At 31.2% G+C, this 22,715-nt stretch overlaps 1 protein-coding gene and 1 long non-coding RNA gene across 2 annotated transcripts; both read left to right on the top strand.

Annotated features, from left to right (window-relative positions):
* LOC122610402 lies at positions 1-538 on the top strand. The gene is made up of 2 exons (XM_043783394.1): positions 1-65; positions 160-538. Exons 1-2 carry the CDS (start codon positions 1-3, stop codon positions 536-538), a joined length of 444 nt encoding a protein of 147 aa, XP_043639329.1.
* Positions 539-12,253: 11,715 nt separating this feature from the next.
* Positions 12,254-14,627, top strand: LOC122580127. Its single transcript, XR_006320747.1, has 2 exons — positions 12,254-12,352; positions 14,096-14,627. It is a non-coding gene; the product is annotated as an uncharacterized LOC122580127 (long non-coding RNA).
* The last annotated feature ends 8,088 nt before the right edge of the window (positions 14,628-22,715 follow it).

Genomic DNA, 22,715 nt, shown 5'->3' with positions numbered 1-22,715 from the left:
ATGGATCTGGGCAAGAAGCAAAAATGGGGATTTCGAAGTGAAAGAGGTGAAGAAATTTCTGCGAGGTAACACCGATTATAGCAATAGATACGTTTTCAAATGGTCGAAGTGGACACCCAAGAAGTGTAACATTTTCGTATGGAGAATGGTAATGGACAGGATACCCATGCCGATAGCTCTCCGTGTAAGGAATTGTAGTGTGGATTCGAATGGTTGTGTGATGTGTAATGAAGGAGATGAGACGGTAGAACATCTTATTTGCTCATGTGCGACTGCGGTGGGGGTTTGGCATCGACAATCTGTATGGTGCAAAATTCCACCCATTAGCATCAAAGACATCACTGAAGTGGAGAAGTTTGTTGGTCTTGGAAGAACTGCAAGGAAGGTGTTTAAGAAAGTTCTTTTTGTCTCATGTTGGTGTATTTGGAAAGCTAGAAATCCGATGGTTTTTGATAATGAAAGATCGGACCCGGATAAAATTTTCCAAGAGATTCAATCCATTGGTTTTCTATGGTATAAGAATAGATCAAAGAATTAGAAATATAAATTGGGATGATTGGAAAATTTTCAATCTGATGTAATTTTGTTGTAATTATTCGGGATTGAATATTGTACCACTCCATGTTTTACGTGAGTTGGTCTATGTGAATAAAAGTTTCTTTTCAAAAAAAAAAAAAGGATTAAGAGATTCAACATCTTTTTTCTTCCCAACATACCCCTACTTCAAAATAAAACCCATATAACCTCTTTCCCCCTTAATAACTAACCATAGCCATCACAAACACCCGAGCCTTCCTCTCCACCCAATGACCTTCTATCACAAACTCCAAGTTTGCAGATTTTGTTTAGGAGCTTAGCTACATCAATTTAAAAAAACAAATGGAATCCGTTCAAAAAAGAAAATCAAAAAAAGAAATAGAATTTTATGAGTCTAATTGACTTATTTACCATATATATGTTGTACTGTTCGTTTTCGACCCAATGATTGCTAGAATACATCCACAATAATCTATTCCCAAATAAATGTGGTCTTGCTAAATAGCTATATAAGTAAAACCCAAAGATTTTGTATATGGAATGTGGTATGATATGTTAAAATGAATGAGATTACTAGATTAACATACATATGTTTTGAATATTTTGTATCAATAATCAATATCTGCAATATGTCACAAATGTTTGGTTTTAAATTAATGTTGTCACTATATATCGCGTATTGTGTAATCGTGTATTGTTATCGTTGCATCGTGCGGACACTCATTTAGTTGGATTTAAAATATTAAAGTAAAACTTGCTTAGAAACTTTAATTTTAAATGAAAATTTTTGGACCTTTAGATTAAGTTCAACTTTTAATTGAACCATTACATTAATGTAAAATGTCAATTTAAATTTTTAAAATTGAACTTTAATTTAATAAATTCAATATGGAAAATGCATCCACATTTTATAATTATAAAAGGTTTTTTCTTTAATGGATAATAATTTATAGATTTTATATCATCTTTTAAAGTTATTTTTTGATTTTTTTTAATAACATTTTCTTTTGTTTTATGCCGTCTGTTGTTATCAAATTATGACTTTATATAAAACTTTTTTCATATAACGTAATAAATATTGGTTATCAGCATTTAGTTTATATCGTTGGTATCTTTTATTACATTTTTGTCATATAATGTAATAAATATTGCCGATATGTATATGATGTCTACAATAATAAAAAGAAAATTGTAAAAATGACAACTACACAAATTTTCAACATCTTTTATCTGTATTTGTTAAGTTACGGTATTATAAAAATTTAACATGTCATTAAATATCTCTAACATATATAATATATATAATAGATAAACCTAAAGTTTTAACTGTAGAATTTTCAACCATTAGATAAAGTTCAATCATTAACTAGCATTATAGCCGGAGATAACAATATAACGTATTAGTGGAACTTAGAACATAAATTTTAACATGTCAAAAGCTACCACTTGACCGTGAAATAAAAATAATAAGAAAATAGTTTGATTTTGAAAATTTTGGTGATTGAGGTTGTTGGGTTATATAACTATTATCAAATCAAATCACAAAGCACGCAACGGAAGACAAGATCTATGTAGTTTAATTAATTAACCAAGATAGAAAACGTGTACCTTAAATTGAAGAGAATAAAGCAAGAAACCTTTATGATAAGGTTTGAATTAAACCTCTCTACGATTGAACACACAACGTTGGAATGTATGTATGCTAGTACTTGATCACGAACGAACAACCCTCTGTTAATACCCTTTTATTCGAACTAACCAAAAACCCGAAACCCTTTGTTTTTTGGAGAATTCGGCCGAAGCCAAGAGAAGGGAGAAGAGGAGATATTTTTAGGGTTTTTAATTTCCCTTTAATTGTGTGTGAAAAACCTTAAGAATTGGTTTGTATTTATAGTCACACATTAACTTGAAAAACAAGTTTAGGGTTTTCTAAGAAACCCTTTGTGAGAGTCGCCCCCCTCTAGGAACATTCTAGAGGGTTTCTTAATTTTTCTTTTAATCACAATTATCTTCTCCGTTAAGTCCGTCAGTTAAGTACCGTTAACTATTAACATTTAACAAACGACCGTTAGTTTTTCGTGATCAAATTAATTAATAAATTACATTTAATATATTAATTAATGATAGTTACATTCACGTTGAGGTGTGACCCCGTAGGCTTAAATACTTTCGGAACATACGTTCATTTTACGTGATCACATTCTAACAGCTCCCACTTGAGCTCGTAATGAATGAAGGTAATAACATTGGTTAGCGTCTAGCAACACGTCATTGCTCCCGGAAAGGCATTTATTATCCTTGTTAAATATGAATATGGATCAAGGTCATTTCATAATTTAACGATTATGTTTCTCATTCAATAACTAATTAATGATTACCAAATATAATCGAGAACCATCTGGATTTATTTGGGCACGGCCATGCAAACATCTTTAATTAGTCAAATGAGGGCGCCAATGGTATCATGCTTCAACTTTTAAATTGAAGGAACAAATCCTGTATTGACTACACGTGTCAGTCATCATACTTCACGACGCTTTCTGAAAATAGCCCTTTATGTACCCCACTTATTCAGGTGAGTTAGAACTACATCTAGTAAGTGCGATTCATACATGCTGACCTACTTGTATCTCAAGTCAAAGGATCAATAAAAGTAACCATTTACGAATTTTACTTAATAACGACGATCCATAAAGTGATAGTTCGTTAGTGGGGTAGTTCGATATGCATCCACTATGGATATCATGTGAGTTTGGTGGGAACCATCCATTACATATTCCAAGAATATAACCAATCACTCACATTTGTCTTAGTTTAATTATATTCCCATACAATTAATCGACAATGGACAATTTAGAATATTTAATAATATATAAAAAATATTAAATAAAATATTCAAGGATTAAACATGCAAATATAGGACACAATTTAATATTGAATGAAATCAAACATATCAAGTACTTTATTTCATTATAGAAAATATAAATTGTTTAACATCCCTTATCCAAATACCGAACAACAGATTTACATGAAATAACTAGCTAATTTAAGTCCTATGCCCTCGGCATGCCTTTCAAGCTTGGGCCTAGACAAAGCTTTTGTGAAAGGATCAGCTAAGTTAAAATCTATGTGAACTTTGAGTAATTTGATTTCCCCTAGTTCGATCTGCTCACGAACATAGTGATATCGTCTAGCATAATGTCTGGCACCTTTCTGAACTCCGGGTTCGTTGGCAATGATTAATGCACCAGTATTATCACAGTACATATCAATGGGTAAGTCATTTGAGGGGATCACGTCAAGCCCACTAATAAACTTCCTTATCCAGACTGCAGGCGGCAATGTACTCAGACTCTGTTGCAAACATGACAACTGTGGTTTGCTTCTTGTTTTTCCAATCCACAGCTCCTCCGTTAAGAACGAAGACGAATCCTGATTGAGACTTCGTGTCATCTTTACCAGTTTGAAATCCAGCATCACAGTATCTGGTCACTTTGAGCTCTAAGTCTGGATTTCCTCCATACACCAAAAATATATCTTTAGTAGCTCGTAGGTACTTCAAAATATTTTTAACAGCAATCCAATGGCTTTCACCAGGATTCTGTTGATATCGGCTTATGATGTTTTGCGCGAACGCCACATCGGGTCTAGTGCATCTAACCGCATACATAATAGATCCTACAGCTGAAGCATAAGGAATTCTACTAATACGCTCCACCTCACTAGGCGTAGTAGCACCTTGTTTGACAGATAAACTAAGTCCTTCTTGCATAGGTATAGACCCACGCTTAGAGTTCTCCATCTTGAATCGCTTCAAGATCTTATCAATATAAGCACTTTGACTTAGTCCAATTAATCGCCTTGATCTATCTCGATAGATCTTGATTCCAAGACTAAATGCCGCTTCTCCTAAATCTTTCATGGCAAAACACTTTCCAAGATGGGATTTAACATCTTGCAACATTGGAATGTGTTTTCCTATGATTAATATGTCATCGACATATAAGACAAGGAAAGTAACATTACTCCCACTAGCTTTGCGATATACACATAGCTCATCGGGATTTTGAACAAAACCAAACTTTTTGATTTCTTCATCAAACCGTTTATTCCAACTTCTTGATGCTTGCTTTGGTCCATAAATGGACCTTTGAAGCTTGCATACTTTGTTTGGATGTTTTGGATCAATAAATCCTTCCGGTTGATCTATATAGACTTTTTCATCCAAGTAACCATTTAAGAAGGCAGTCTTAACATCCATTTGCCATATCTTAAAGTCATAGTACGCTGCTATGTTAAGAGAATCCTAATAGCTCTAATGTCCGCGACTGGAGAAAAGGTCTCATCATAATCAACACCGAAACGTTGAGTATAACCTTTCGCCATGAGACGAGCTTTATAGGTGTGTACATTTTCATCTATGTCCATCTTCTTTTTGAAGATCCACTTACACCCAACAGTTTGAGCATTTTGTGGAAGATCAACCAAGCTCCAGACTTGATTGTCTTTCATGGATTTGATTTCCACCTTCGTAGCTTCAAGCCATTTGTCAGATTCCGGATCTGATAATGCACCTTTGAAATTCGGAGGCTCATCGAGATCTCCAACAACGTCTTCTTCTAGCATCAGAAATAGTCTTTCTGTAGGACGTCTTGTCCTTTCGGACCTACGAAATGGAATCGCTTCATTATCATCGACTTGAGGTTCATCACTTTGAACATTCCCCCCCCCCCCCAAGTTGATGATTGCTAGTATCTTCAGAAGGTGACACATCTTCCTCTTGTGTCTCATCAAGTTCTACAATCCTCCCACTGTTCTCTTGAACTAACTTCTTTTCAAAGAACTCAGCATATCGAGCAACACGAACAGTGTTTTTGGCGGGATCATAGAAGTCGTAACCCATCGTTTCCTTAGGGTATCCGACAAAGATGCACTTAGTAGTTCTGGGTTCAAGTTTGTCAGGCGTATCGCGCTTCACAAGTGCCTCACATCCCCAGACTCTTAAGTAAGACAAATTAGGGACATCACCATGCCATAATTCATACGGTGTCTTGTCAACCTTCTTGGTTGGAACCATATTGAGAATGCGTACAGCAGTCTCTAGAGCATAATCCCAAAACGAAAATGGGAGAGTTGTACGGGTCATCATTGATCTTACCATGTCTAACAAGGTTCGATTTCTCCTTTCAAATACTCCATTATGCTGAGGAGTATATGGAGGAGTAAGCTATTGGACAATTCCACATGCTTTAAGATAATCCTTAAACTCTTGGCTTAAGTATTCACCACCTCGATCCGAACGAAGAATCTTGATGGTTTTACTGAGTTGATTTTCTACTTCATTTTTAAACTCTTTGAATGTTTCAAAGATTTCATGTTTATGTTTAAGCAAGTAAACATAACCATAACGACTGAAATCATCCGTAAAGGTTATGAAGTAGCTAACTCCTTTCCTTGACACATGTCTAAATGGGCCACAAACATCGGTATGAATGAGTCCAAGAAGATCTTTAGCCCTTTCTGGCGAATGCTTAAAGGGTTTTCGTGTCATCTTGCCGGAAACACAAGACTCGCATTTATCAAATGATTCATCATTTAATTTCAAGATCCCTTCACGTTGAAGTCTTTCAATGCGGTTTTTGCCAATGTGTGCAAGACGACAATGCCAAAGATAGGTAGAGTCCAAGTCAGTCTTGGCTCTTTTGCTAATATTATACATTGAATTATTTGAAACACAATCATGCATATCAATTTCATAAATACCATCATAAGCAATAGCATCAAAATAATGAACATTATTTTTAGAAACTGAAATACCAATATCATTAAAAACATTAATGAATCCGTTGTCTTTCAACAAAGAAACTGAAATAACACCTCTAGTAATAGAAGGTGCATAATGACAATTGTCTAGAATAATAATTAAACCGGGAGGAAGAACTAAATGAAATTCTCCAATTGCTTCAACAGCCGCTGGTAGACCATTGCCCACTATCAACTGCAAAGCTCCGGGCTTCAGTTTCCTCCTTTTCCTAAGCCCCTGTAATTCATTACAGATATGAGTTCCACAGCCAGTGTCGTAAACCCATGATTTACGATTAGTTAAGGAAAATTATTCAATGGTGAAGATACCTGAAGTACTAGCGCCACTAGTATTCTTCTTCTTCACATTCAACTCGACAAGATACTTAGGACAGTTCCTCTTCTAGTGCCCGACTTCATTACAATGATGACAGCTCTGGTCTTTAGCCGGTGTACCCTTTTTCGTTAGAGGCATTTTATTGCCCTTGGCGATTGGTTGTTTTCTTTTCTGGACTTTTCCCCCTTTGTTTACAAGAACTTGGGGTGTTGGAAATTTCTTTGGAAGCTGTTTTTCATACTCAATTATCATGGCATGGAGTTCAGTAACGGTATTACCCGTCCCATGTAAATGATATTTGCTCACAAAATTCTCAAAATCCTTAGAAAGTGACTTGAGAATTATTCTAATCATAATCAGAGGAGCATAACCATTATTCAGCTTTTCCAATTCCTCAAAATACATTTTCAATTTTAGTATATGAGGTCCAACCGGTGTTCCTTGCTCGTGTTGTAGGCTAAAAACTGCTTTATGCAATTCATACAAATATTGCCTTCCAAACGCGGTATCGGTTGCACTCAACTCATTAGTTGCAGCACCAATTATTGGAACAACTGATCTCTCCTCATCAAGGACTTCATAGTCATTTAGAACCATTCTCGGTCTATGAATGAGATCATTTGAGTTTTGTCCAGAAAGAATTTTTCTTTCAAACTTTTGCCGAAAAGTATTGGTGTTTGTGGAGGGATTCATTGCCATCTACAAAACAGATTAGGTTCAAAAATCAGTATTTTCGATAACAAGTCCTTAAGAAATTAATTCCCAATGTTTATAAAATAAACAATTAATTTCATTAAGGCTAGGATCCAATTGACATGCAACCATTTCATCAGTTGATCTGCTAGAAATGATTGCAGTCAAAAAGTAAGTGACGATCAATAATTGCATTACAAGTGCAATTCCTAGAAAGTTTGGGACCTACGTAAGACACTCGATTCATCAAGTGATCTTTTGTTGTCATGTTTTGTCCCATCTTTTGCCACGTGTCAAGGTCTCACCGCTTAACTCGCTTTAAGTCGTCCAACTAAGAACGTGCAAAATTGACCACCACTGTGTACCAGTGAATGGGTTTCGCCATGCAATCGCCATTTCACCACTGTGTACCAGTGAGTAAAACAACGACCCCATGTGTCCTTGACAAATTGGATGGTAAATGACTTAAGTTTATTGGGTCATTCAATTTGATATGTGATCAAAAGGTTATGTTTCGAAGATTCATGCATATCTTCTAAACATAATATTTAATAAAATCATTTGTATAGTCTTAACAACACAAGAGAGCTCGGTAGCTCCATTTGAACGCACAAAGAAGCGCAAGGGCAAAGGTTTGCGATGAACGCAATTAAAAACCCGCCCTTTTAGAAGGCTAGCGCACTCCGACTTAAACCTCTCTTAGAGTTTGTTCAAATGGGTGAGCGGGTGTATCTCAAGGCTGTAAGACTCCAATTTTATTAAAAAATCTCTATTTCGATATTGCTTAGTCAAGTTTATATTTTCTCAAAAACAATTTTACATCACATTTTATATCACAATAAATATGCAAAATTATAAACTATAACTATTAAGCATGCAACGAGTTATGGTAGAGTTATGGTAGGCCACCTAAACATGTCACTATGGTTTATTATTGTCTAAATCGGCTCCCCCTTCAAAGAAGAGGACCACATATATCAAGTTGCCTTGATTACGTAAGCCTTAAACACATACAAAACAAACAATTATTACATAATCACATAGTTGCTCACTGGAAATTCCAGTAGATTGACGACCTGTTTAGACCTGTTTCTGGTCTGATTCAGATTTCGACTAGAACTACAAAGTTTTAGCCCTATGTGTTGAGCATCTACAGTTCAAAGCAAGACCTCTAACTCATTACAGATTAAAAGATATGAATTATTTAGTAAACTGTCGCAAAACAGAAAATTTATACGAAAAATTCACATTGTCACACAATTAATTATCCATTTATCTAGCATAATTAACCCTAATGATCAAGATTTCATATCAATATATCTAAGTAAGAATCATGAATGATTTGCATGAAAAATTCATGATTTTTACTTCTTTTTAACCATTAAAAATTAAAGGTACACACAAAATCACATGCAATTTATCACATAAACATGTAATTAATCAAAACTTGGATTAGGAACCATAAAAAAACTTTTTTTTTTATTTTTCTGGAATTTCGAACCATATATATATATAGTTATATATATTTGAAAATTTATAAAAATCAAGAACCCTAACCCCCCTTCAAGTTTTGATTTATTGGTAATAAAAAAACATACATAGTAGGTTTGTGATACCACTGTTGGGTTATATAACTATTATCAAATCAAATCAAATCACAAAACACGCAACGGAAGACAAGATTTATGTAGTTTAATTAATTAACCAAGATAGAAAACGTGTACCTTAAATTGGAGAGAATAAAGCAAGAAACATTTATGATAAGGTTTGAATTAAACCTTTATGATAGAAAACGTGTACCTTAAATTGGATAGAAAACGTGTACCCGAAAACCTTTGTTTTTTGGAGAATTCGGCCGAAGCCAAGAGAAGGGAGAAAGGGAGAGATTTTTAGGGTTTTTGATTTCCCTTTAATTGTGTGTGAAAAACCTTAAGAATTGGTTTGTATTTATAGTCACACATTAACTTGAAAAACAAGTTTAGGGTTTTCTAAAAAACCCTTTGTGAGAGTCGCCCCCCTCTAGGAACATTCTAGAGGGTTTCTTAATTTTTCTTTTAATCACAATTATCTTCTCCGTTAAGTCCGTCAGTTATAATATTACGTTCAAGAGCCTTAGTTCAGTTCTAGATGTGCATACATTACGGGTTTGAGTCTTGCAAACAGGGGTTTTTCCAATTATTTGGGTTTCCTTTTAAAAGGTATACGAGGATGATCGTGTAGTTGCCACTAATTGCAAAAAGTGATGCCGGCCGTGAATGATCCTAATTGCATTTCAAGTTTAAAAAAAAAACAAATTACTATCAAGAATTAGCATTACTATCAAACATTCATATTCATACCTGAATATACCTACTCAATTACTTCCTAGTTAGCTCAAGTGTTTGAGCATCTGCCTTATAATCAGGAGGTCTTGGGTTCAAGGCGTGGGAAGTACATATGAAATCCTTTTATGAAAGCTTGGCCTGGGTATACCCAAGTTCAAGTCTGAGGGGGCAGGGTTTACCCCTATTGATCGTCATGCCTTCGGGCGGATTAGTAGGGGGTTTCCCCCCATTTGAGATAGGCAATTCTACGTCGAGGGAGCTCTCTAGCACGGACCTGATTTAGACAACGTTTGTTAGACCTCCCGCTGTCAAATCGCGACACGAAGTTCTCAAACGAAATTTACCTTTAAAAAAAAATAAAATAAAAAATACAACCAATAACTAAAGTAAAGTAAGAGTAAGATACAAGTTCATGTTATAGAAAGACCTAGATTTACCCCATACCATAAATAATGTTAGTGGCAAAGAAAAAAAAATTGCCGCTTACTCGCCTAGATAGATTAGCCGAGGCAAAAGAATAAAAGAAAAAGAAGTGGGGATTTACTTATCCTCCTAATGTCATGAATATATGACAAGTGTTATCTAATAGTTCTTTCTCCAAATCTCATCCTTTAATTTCAACAACTGTCATGATCATGGATTTAGGAGGATTATTATGAGGTTTTTTTAGGAGGATTTATCATTTTCCTTAATCTTTATATATACTAAAAGACAACTGACCTAATAGCTTATTAACCAATCACAAAGCTTAATTCCTTATAATTTAAATTTGCTGATGTCATAAATAAATTTATAAATTAATTAACATAATTAAATATACACGGTTTGAAAGATCCATTTCTATCTCAATTCTAAGTATAAATTAATTAATAATAATATAGTTACATGGAGTTTATCTGATTATAAAATATCAAAACAAACATATTTAAGATCTAAATCTTTATACACGTCCTTATTTTTGTTTTTATTTTTGATCTAACGTCCTTACTAATTTTACGGAATTCACTTAACTTAATAATTATCTTCATTATATAAAAAAATTCAATTAACTTAATAATTATCTTCTTTATAAATATATATATCTATATCTATATAATTATTAAAACAGTAAGAATCCTAGCATTCTGAAGCCTTCTTCCAATTTAAAGTTAGCTTTAAACATTGTCACATAGGATTTTGTTTTACGTGGCATCTCCATATTTTTTTTGCTATATTAATCTTAAATTAAATAAATTACTAAGTTCTAAATAAGAAAAATATATTAAAATGTAAGTACGTATTTAAAAAAAAAACACCCCCTATATTAAAATTAGATGCACTAGATATAAATTTGGTAAAGATATATGACAAATTAATACAGTTTATATGGTCATCTAGAATTTTGGTTCTCTTTTAACAACTAAGCTACAATATCGCTTAGTTTTGACAAACTAAATCACGAGAAAGTCATCATTGCTAAATCAATTAATATTTTGTACGAGAAAATCATCATTAATAAATCAATTAATATTTTGTACAATTATTAACTATTTTTATGTAGAGAGATCATATCATTCTATATGTAGTTATTATATAAAATTAAAAACGTCATGACAATTTTTAAAAAACTATGAAACTGCTATGCATATACCCAATGTCATTAATAGGATTGTGCTCTAGCTAATTTTTAGTAAATTTTTAGTCATCATTAACTTTTTTTATAACACGTCTCATCCATCATTACAAGTAAACATTTATTGATTAACATCCGCACTCTCATCCATTATTACAAGTAAACATTTATTGATTAACATCCGCACATCTTGCGGGTAAAAAAAACTAGTATATATAATATCTTTATATATACTAAAAGACAATTGAACTAATAAATTATTAACCAATTACAGTCATCAATTTATTATAGTTGACTTTTATTTTTAATTTTGAATATAATTTACATTTGTTTTATTTTTCATCACAAATTTACCCTTTTTAACCAATATTTCTAATATAATAAACAAATAATATAGTTAACGTATATTAAAAAAAAGAATAGTTAATATATATTCAATAGAATAATACTTAATATATATATATATAGTACAAATATTATGAGAACCATCAAAGGTCGAGAACTGATTTGGTCCATTAGATTATCTAGATCAATTGATAATAATACTCAATGGCATTTGTGTAAATATGTGTAACCAATTGAACGAATAGTCACGCGAAAGGGTAGAGTTGAAATTAAAAAAAACATTGAAATAAAGAAAAAGGGACGCATTTGTTTTCACTGTCACAGGAAAAACTCGCCAAATCTACATTTATTTCTCTGAAGATCGATACAATCCCAAAATTAACACAAATCATCGAATGAAGCTAAAAATCCATGGTGCATGTGTGTTTAACTAATAATCCAGGATTAATTTAATAGTATAAATATTAGGTTTTACATCATGTATGATGGGGAATAACAAAGGTAATTTTAACCCTAATTTTTTTGGTTTTCTTTTTTTTTTATTCGTTGTTTATATGTGTTTCATTAATACTGGGTACTTATTGTGTTCTTGTTTCTTTCGTTGGTAGTGGCAGTCAAAAAGGGTAAGGATGGTGAAATCGTTAGGCAAATACACTAATAAGAAGGAAACAGATCTTGATTTAATCAGTGATTCCGATGAAGGTACATCAATACTATATACGGATTTGTTAATAGATTTTCATGTTTTTTTGTTAATTGGGTCACTTGTTACTGTAAGTGATAACATATGTTTTTGAGGGTTTGTTTGTCGGGAGTGACACAGGCCTTTTTTGTGTTCTTTTTCCCCCCTAATAAATTGGATCGCATGACCCCGTAAAGCTATAACATATGCGCCCGAGTATTTGTTCCGGTAAAGTGAGAATATCATAGGTTCCTGAGTATTTGTTTGTCAAAGGTGAGCATTTTGCCCTATTTCATTTTTTCCTGATTATTTGTATGTAAATAAAGTTGGTCACATGTGTTTGGTACCTCTATGGCATCAAAAAGGTCAACCTCGTTTAATATCTATTGAGTAAATTTTGCTTGCAATATCTGTTTTTTTTTTGTGTTGTGTGTGGAAGACTAAACATGTGTGGTACGATTATGGCGTCAAAAAGTTTAACCTGGTTTAAATGTGGTCTAGATGTGTTATGCCTAGCGCACAAAGTAAGCGACCTCTGTTGTTGAGCAAATGTATGTGTTCGGGTTGGTTACGTATAAGTTCTAACTATATCATGTGTACCTCTCAAAAATGTAAACATATGTGCCATGATAAACGTATGTGTTTTTTTGTCATGTTCACATGTGCGGTTCGGGTTGTTCACTTGTGTTTTCATTTTTTATGTACACTGTTTGGTTTTGTGAATCTATATAACTGGTCAAAACTAGATGGTTATAGTAAAAATGTTGCTTTCATGCATAATGGTTTTCTAATGTTATTTATTTATTTTTTGACGTCTGATCTTACTAACATAGATGTCTTTACTTTGTGACACAATACGATATTTTGAAAGAGATCAACTAACCATACAAAATTCATGCATGGTTTTACTTATGGTTGCTAGTGATATCCGTTTGCCTTAGTGTGTAATCTTGTGGAAGATTTGATGAAACTTAATTTGTTGAGTGTAATTTTACGCAAGAATTTTTTAGGCGAAACTCGGTTCATCCACATTTGTACAAGAATGTTGAGGACACATGTTCTGCTAAGTTGGGCACCTGTGTTAGTGTGTTGCATATGTGTTTTTTAGGTTGGTCACCTGTGTTGTTTGTGTTGTTCAAATGTGTTAACACTTTGTACCTGCGAGGTTCGGATTTGAGTATGTGTGTTTATTATAAATGTGTTTCCTGTTGGTTTAGCATAAGTCTATATGTGTCACATTTGAACATTTTTGTTTTGTTAAGTGGTCCAACTGTGTTAATATGTTTTATATGTGATTTTGGATATGGTCACATGTGTTTTCATGTTGTACAATTGTGTTATCACTTTTTATTTATCTACGTGACTCGGATTAGACTATGTGTGGTTTTTTAACGCTTTTATATATTTGTCTACCAGCATACAAGTAAAAAAGTGAAGTGGTGAATGGGGACACAGTGCAAATGAAACTTAATGTCTTGACATGGTATAGTATTTTAAAATTTGTGTTCTATCAATTACTATATGATCATTTATAAAATATGGTTTTGGTTAACTACAAGTGTTTTTCCCAATTTTAGTAGGATGACATTACTATTTGATATTTTACAATTTTAGGTATGGAAATATAGATGTATTATTGATGATGAAAGGATAGCAAAAATAAAGAAAAGTATAGAGCACTACCAAGATGGAGCGATAAAATTTTGTTGAAACATTGTGTGACTCACTATATACTGATGGAGCGATAAAATTTTAAAATGTAGAACAAGGTGTTTGTGGAGTATCGAAGAATGTAGGAAATTCCAAATGTGAAAGTCTTGTGACTGCAGTTCCCAAAAATACTCGAAATGAAGTGGCAGACAACTAAAATGAAGTCGACAGCAGGAATTTTGTGATGAGGCATATGAAAACCTACATGACAGATAATGGTGCAAAGCGGGAATGTGGATTGGAGATCGAAAGTAAGATACAGAAGACAAGGTTGGCTAAGTTGCGAAAGTGTATGCACTAAAATCGATGATGTAATAACACAATATCATTCAGGAAAAGATTTTAATATCTGCCTATGATGTGAAGAATCGAATAGATCCAAAGAAGAATTAAATTATGTTAGTCTATATATCTTATGTTAGTTGTTAGTTGTGTTTGCAATTGTCAGGTGCCTTCTTTAAGGGTCACATTTTTTTAAAGACAATATGTTATTGTGTATTCTTCTTGATGTATTGTTTATTGATCTAATGAACTTGATGTAATCAGTAATATAGTTAAGTTCAGGAAAGCTTTAAGCTTCGAAAAGGATGTACATGTATGTTAATTTAACAGGTAGTATATTTTGTTGTTACTTAATAGATTTTATTTTCAACAGCTATCTACATGTGCTTTTTATCGACTTGAAGTTGCGTAGAAAAATGTATTCAAACTTTTTGTCTTGCATATATATTGTTCCTACCGTAAAAAGGTCACTTTTTTTTTTAATTTCTTAGAACTTGAAGTAATATATTAGTTATTTAGTGTCATGAAAGCATGCGAGTTTCGAAAAGGTTGAACATTTGTTTTCGTTAGCAAGTTCCTGGATATGGGTTTATAAAAGTAGAATTCAAATTGAACCTGTACGATTATTAATGAAAGAAGAACTATTCATGGGGGATTTTATTTATAATTAATAATTAATTAAATTGCATTAAGTAATTGACAATAATACCCCTAACATATTAATTAATTAAAAACTAGTTCTCGACAATTTTTTAGTTTTCATTTTATCTTTTGACTATATATATATATATACATAATAAAACAATAGTTATCCTGACTTTTTAAAGTCATCCACCTCAAATTAAAATTATCTCTAAACATGCCACATAGGATTTAACCTACGTGGCACCTCCATATTTTTTTCACACTAATAGATTTTCATTAAATAATATAATATAATTATACATAAGGTATTTTCTCCATCTTTTCAGCATAATTGAAAGCAAAAACTATAATGATTTTCTCTTATTTATCTTATTATTTTTTTACTTATTCGTATTGTATTTATGTGTATTTTATATGACTAAATTTTTGTCATGTTTAGTTTTTTTACTTTGTATATATTATTTCGTTTGATGAATATATAGATATCATACTACATTATCGATTTACGTTTGATTTGTTAATGATATCAAAATATCTTATGTTAAATGTTGGTGTGTAATCACTATAGTAGGTTTAGTGACTGTGATATTGACATGTCAAAAAAGACAAAAGATGACCAGAGTAATCCGGGAATTAACCATTAACTATAACATAATCAATTTCAACATAATAAGCCTATAGAATAGCTATTTATTAATGTATAAAATAACCTTTTTAACTAGTCGCGCATCACGCGGGGTAAAATATCTAGTATATATATATATATTGTGAGAACTCAATTTTTTGTCGAGAACAGTGAGAACCAATTAAGACCTTTAGATTAGATTAATCCATGGTTATTAATGATTATGGTATTTTTGTAATTATAATGAATACAAATTAATTACAAATAAATAAGAAATTAAAAAAGGGGCAAAACATTCAAAATGAAATAACAAAAAACGCACCACATCCGTAATGGCATATCGGTTGAGAAAATCATGGTCAACCTTTTTCTTTTTAGAATTAACAAACTTTTTTCTTTTACTTTCTTTTTTACTTAATTATTTATTTGTTTGAATTGAGTAGCAAAATTTATAGAATACACTTTTTCTTAATTTGGTTAAATACTGGTACACATGTATAATACCTTTAAGGAAAATGATAATGATAGCCCTAAGGGCTGTCATTAACAACTTATTACACGCTTAAAAACTTGTACATTATATATTAAAAACCGCTCCCTGATTTTCCTAACTGCAAGGTACAAATTTTAATGCACCCAATTAGTTTTTACTGACAACCCTAAGGATTGTCACTAACAAATCCCTACTTTTAATAACTATAAACTTTTTAAATGGTAAACATGTGAATTATCTTATTCAGAGTGTATAATAATAAAACTGCAACGTTTTTAATTAATACACATGTTTTAACTGGTACACATGTGTATTGTATAATAATTTTTAAAATTATAAAGTATTTAACTTGTACACATGAGAATGATTTTATTTACAAGTGTATAAATTTTATTTGTATAATAACACATGTGAGGTCCAATGTACACATGTATAATAACACATGTGAGGTCCGGTGTACACATTTGTCTATCGCTTGGTTCACTTGTATTTGTGTGGTACAAATGTGTTATGAATGTTTACGTAAAAGGTTTGGATTTTTTTTCATGTGTGTTTTGTTTTATGACTATTTACGTAAGACGAAACTACACTCGATTCGTTATTAACAAAAATAAATAGCTAGAAAAGTGATGGAAAACATGTAGGTCGTTTATTTCTCTGAAACATAATGGAAATAAAAAGGCGTTCATCTTAATTAAAAAAGTTATTGTTAATAATTATCTTGACTGAGATAAGATGCGACGGACTAAAAGCTCTAACAAGAAAGTTGAGGTGCCAATGGAAAATGACAAAAAGAATTAAAACATTTTATGAAAACCTATGAGATATACGTATATGTTTAAACTTGTCATGGTTCAAAAGCTAAGGAATATCTGGAATATGAGATATTTATGGGGCATTTTCTTTTAAATAAACTAGAGGGGTACTCGCGCGTTGCAGCAGTAATTCTAAAAAACGGTGGTTAAATGTGATGGTAAGTTTCCTGTTGCGTGAATTTATGACTAAAAACAAATGTGTTCTATAGAGTAGACCTACACATGCAATAAGGCTAATAATTTTAATCTAATTAATATAGAAAATAAATTGAGATCTTGTCTTCTACATTAACCACCGTTATCAATCCAATGTTTTAAAGATTATAAAGAAAACTTTCAATCTATATTACTATACGTTGAGCTGCGTTTTTGAGACATTAAGTTGCTTTCTTGAGCTTTGCTTTGAATGTATTGTTAATGCATAGCTGTTCACCTGCATAGCTGCATACATCAACATATCACAACATCCATTATTATATACTGGTTAATGGCCTTACCTTTGTCACCAACTTTAAAGTAACTATACGCATAAACATCTCTACTCTAAAACAATCAATGATAAATACTTAGATACATAAGCTTCTACAAAGTGAATTTTACAACCATTTGTCACATGTCATGTGACTGATGTTAGCATAGTCTTCGTTTATTATCCATTTCTTTATCAAGTTTTTATTTCTCTTAATATATTACTCAAATACGATTTCCACCTATCTTGGCATAAGACATGTTTGTTATCAATACGAAACATTAAGCTCTAATCAATATAAGTTCTAACCTGAACAGCTGGAGCATGCATCGTTTGACGGACCCATTGCGAAAATGATCATAAATCTAAGAAATCTTGACAAAAACAATACACTGAAAGATGAATCAAGGCATTCTCACTATTATAAACAGAATTAAAAATGAGATGGTACTTAAAACCATGCACCTTCTAACAGTTATGCATTATCTAAAACTTCTTTATACGCTACGTTTGAGGTGCATAATCCAGGTCGATTAGAGTATGTGTATGCCACAATGTGAGTATGCGTATAAATTTATACAACTTTATAGGTTGATAGATGCATATAGTTTTTAAAGTTAACAGATTGTATAAATTTATGATGACCAAATACTTGCTATATTTACCAAAATTACCATTAATCTTAGTTAACTCACCCAACGCCAATTTTTCGTGCTTCAATGGGCAACGCTTTTTTAAGGATCCCCACTTTTGACTGTTCCATTGCTTCTCGCGTCTCATGTAGTTACTTTTGTTTATTAATACTATGTGATAACTCTACATGAAAGCGACTATACAATGTGTATGGTGGATTCTTAGTTAAGTTCTTACCTCCTCCATAAGCAGGTCATTGAACAGGCGTTGTTTTAGCTTTACTTGAGGTTGTATCAAACATTATAGAAATGCTGGCATAATCAATCCCTGTAACGTCGCAAATTTACACACAAAATCTTGATTTAAGACGACAATCAAATCCATGAAACAAATCTAATCATGTTTTTTCTTTCTTAACAAACAACGAAATGATCACAAAGTTAGCAAGATGATCAGTTACAAATAAAAGTATAACATGGCAGACCACATGATAGCTAAACGAAAAGTGTCGTGAAGCGAATATAGTATTGCTAAAAAAATAAAAAAATTAACAATGATACCAACGGATAGTTGAAGTTACATCCATTGAATCAACTCGAATATAAGATTGCTAAAATGAAAATAAATCAAAAACTTATAACCTCCCATTAAAAATATTACTCAACTGAAACATTTAAAACCCTACTCATATGAACTTGGGAAGGAAAAATTACCCTATTCGACCTCATCTAAATCTCCATAAGAATTCGAAGATTTACTTGCACATTAACCGAGCTTACATAAATATTTACAATATATATCAATAATCAATAATAAATGACTTGTAAGGACAAAAGAGTTGAGCCATCAAATATTAAAACGTTACTATATCCATGTAAAAATAACAATGGATGGATAAAGATAATAATTATGATGAAGATTGTTAGAAAATGTTCTAAGAAAATACATAAATCAAAGTTAAGAAAAAAAATATCAATCACAAATATTTACCAATTGCGGATGATGATTGCAAATAATAGAAACCCATTGCAGATTGAAATAAACATGTTGAATTCCGGTTGAATTCCGTTGGGTGGCAACGCCATCAACATCGGTTGATTGAAATTGAGTGGATTGAAAATTTTGAAATCGACTGGATTAAATTAAAATGACTTTCTCCTCACCCCCTTTCTCTTCCAGCGAACGGTGTATTAAAATCCGTTGGACAACCATGGTGGATTGAAGCGGAGATGTGAAAATTTTTTAGGGGTTGAAAGAGGAGGGGGGCAACGAATGAGTAAGGGTTTCAAGTTGTGTACTTGTGTCAGATTGTTTTGTAAGGGTAATTTAGTCTTAATGTATGGATGGGTATATAAAAATTAATTAAGATCAAGGGCAAATTAGGAATATCAGGTTTTTATTACTTAAATCCAATCCCTTTTATAGAGTATAGATAGTTATTTTATAAAATTACCATATTATCCCTAAGTATATTAATGGAAAATGAGTTCTCACGGTTCTCGACATTTTCTTGGTTCTCATTTTATCTTTTTACTATATATATATATATATATATTAATATTTTAATAGTACGTTTTGTCATGTAAATATAAAAACTAAACATATATAAAATTTAATGTAAATATATTAAGATTTTAAAATTAATTATGCTACATCTGTTTTTTGAAGTTTTTAGTAATTTTCATTACACATATAAAAAAACATGTAAAAATGAAAAAGTCTCATTAATTACACTTTTTTGTTTTCCATTAATAATTTACACTTTTTAGTCTTGAATACTTAATGTATATTTATTTCTAGCCATCAACTTGAGATGATTTTTAAATTTTTTAAAAAAGGTTACAAAATGTATTTATATTTAAATTTTTAAAATAACAATTATCACTCAAATCAAGAGTTCTAATTATTATCAAAAAAATATGAAAAACAACTCTAATTGTAGTCTAATTATCATAGGGCAGGTGATTAAAAATAAACTTATTCGTGTTATGGATCCGGATCATGATCAACTACATGTACTTGAATGTCAAGTATAGGATCACAAGTATGTTTATATTTTAATTTTTAATTATCTTTGATAATAATATGATATTATGAGTTATGTCGTTCTAAAAAATATTACATTATGAGTACAACTTGTTTTGAAAACTTCTATAATATATAAATTATTGTAGCATGTGGCTTGTGTAATGACTACGACAAACAATTCATCAATATGTCTCAGATAATAATGACAGTGACGAACCTATGATAATTGTACCACAACTTGCAAAGTATAACACTTAGAACCGTATATATCTTCAAAATTATAAGCTTTTATGAATTAAATTAATGTATGAAAATCCAATATTGATAATATCATAAATCATGTGTCTAGTGTTGGATACTAGTCTAAAGTCTATAGTAACGTAAACTTAAACCATAATTAATGCACATCTAATGTTGATAACTTCGTAATTCCATGTATTAAACACGAGCCTAAAATCTAGTTAGGTAGTAATTTATAACCATTAATTCAATTTGATATTTCATATATCTTTTACCTTTTTTTTTCTAAAAAGAAATTTAGTTTAATTTGATTCAATTAAATATTCGTATGATATCGACTAAGTTAAAATAATGGGTTGGTGACCCATTAGTTTTGTCTCACTTTGAATTCGAGTGTTATTAGTTAAAACGAAAACTTAATATGTTTAATCTGCGTATTACGCAAAAGATATATCGTAGTTTATTCGTATTGGTATATTCATTTAGAATCGAGTTTTCAACATTAGAAGACAGTGATTTTTATGTACACTGAACAGCTTGACACAAAATTTACATGTTTTACACATTTGGATGTTGTGTAGTGTACTACCAAAGACGACAAGTTATCTAATGCGACACTTTAAAAGCAATACTTTAGAAAGTGTTGCATTATCCAATAAAAATGTTGCATTTAATAATAATAAAAAGAAAAATGTTGCATGAGATCTAAAATACTATCATGGACTTGAATTCCAAAATAGCACACTACGAGACTACGATCTAGAGTAATGCTCGAATTAACTAAAAATCACAGCCAAAAGGTCATTTTGGGTTGGTAGAGGCCTTAATTATTACAAGTAGGTCATAAACAAACCTAAACCTAAAAATTAATTAAAAACCACCTTCTTTTCAGAATACGAGCATAATACCCGCGTGTTGCGGCGGAATTTTGTTTTAAGAATGAGTTAGATTCGAGGGTAGTTTAGTCCAATTGTAGAGGTGGGTATAGAAAGATGTATTAAGGTGAGGGACATTTTAGACTTATCAGGTTCTTAATGACTTAAAACTAGTTTGTTTTATAAGGGAGTATAGATTTTGGGTCGGCCGAAAAGAAAAATAAATACAAAAACAAAAAACCCTTTTTGGTTCTATCATTTGTTCGCACAAAACAATAAACTTATTTTATTCTACTAGCCAATTAACCCGGGTTCAACCCGGGCTTATAAATAAAGCTTTTGTAATATTAAGTTATGTCGATATTTAAGAACTATGAGATAGTTCAACCATATTCATAATCTCGAAATAATATATCTTATATTTTGAATGTATATTTAGCTTATTAACCTGCATAATATGTAGATAATTTAAAAATCTATTATGATAAAACAATTTATATGATGAAAATTTAAAAGACCATGTATAAAATATTAGAGTTTTCAAAGGAAATAAAAACTTTTTTTTTTATAGAAAAGAGCATCATAAATAACAAAAATAAAAATTATAAAAACTTAAAAGAAGGAAAGTGCTTATAATATCATAAGAAAATTATACAAAAAAACTTGACTTTAAAAAGAATTTAGAGATGACAATTAAGCTATTTTAATTTTTTTTTAAATGATGATTTTATAACAATTGTTTTATTATTTAATATAGACGGGCTGATTGATAATATTAAGACGAAAATAGATGGTGATATTATATTTAAATATTGAAATATAGTCGTTTAAAAAAAATTAGATAATTACATTTTAATTTACATTGGACTTAAGCTAAAAATGAAATATATCATAAATCTATTAAAAAATAATTTAAACTTTTTATAGAATGATGTCATAAATGAAAAAAATAAAAAAGATATAATTGATAGAAATAAATGTAATAATGACAACTAAGCATTATTTAAAAAATCATGATGTTATTAGAATTTTATTTTATTTATATAAGAGATTTTCCTGTATACAGAAGCAATTAAGAGCAAGATATGTTTTGTTTCTTTTATATAATTAGTTTTTTTATAAATTTAAAGTGCTCTGTTCTTTTATTGTATTGAAACTAGGTATATGGGTTACAAAAAGAGATCGGCTCTATGGTATAAATACAGAAGATATTGCTAGCAAACTTAACTAGCAAGACAACTATTTAGCCAATAACATAAAAGATATTATGAGACAAATATGGAAAAGATATTATGAGACATATATGGAAAAGATAACACCATATCTATATATATATATATATATAATTCTCTATCTCAAAGTGATGAAGTGGCATATTTCTGGTATCGCCACATCATCTTTTTCCTACGTGGCGTTTCCACGTTGATTGTCTTTAGATATCGACACGTAAGCGAACACCACATTGGCCACGTATACATATATGGCTTATGAATTAAAAATACTAAAAGTTCAAGAGCGAACAACCAAAATGGTCTCGAACCGGCGACGTGTTACAAAAGGAATATTAA

Source organism: Erigeron canadensis, chromosome 8, assembly GCF_010389155.1.
Source record: "Erigeron canadensis isolate Cc75 chromosome 8, C_canadensis_v1, whole genome shotgun sequence".
Lineage (NCBI taxonomy): Eukaryota > Viridiplantae > Streptophyta > Magnoliopsida > Asterales > Asteraceae > Erigeron > Erigeron canadensis.
This window is presented reverse-complemented; position numbering and strand designations above follow the sequence as displayed.

Excerpts from the sequence above, each read along its gene's own strand:
- LOC122610402 (XM_043783394.1), top strand. The coding sequence starts at position 1 with ATGGATCTGGGCAAGAAGCAAAAATGGGGATTTCGAAGTGAAAGAGGT. Across the intron at positions 66-159 it reads GGTGAAGAAATTTCTGCGAG|GATACCCATGCCGATAGCTC; the intron begins GTAACACCGATT and ends GGTAATGGACAG.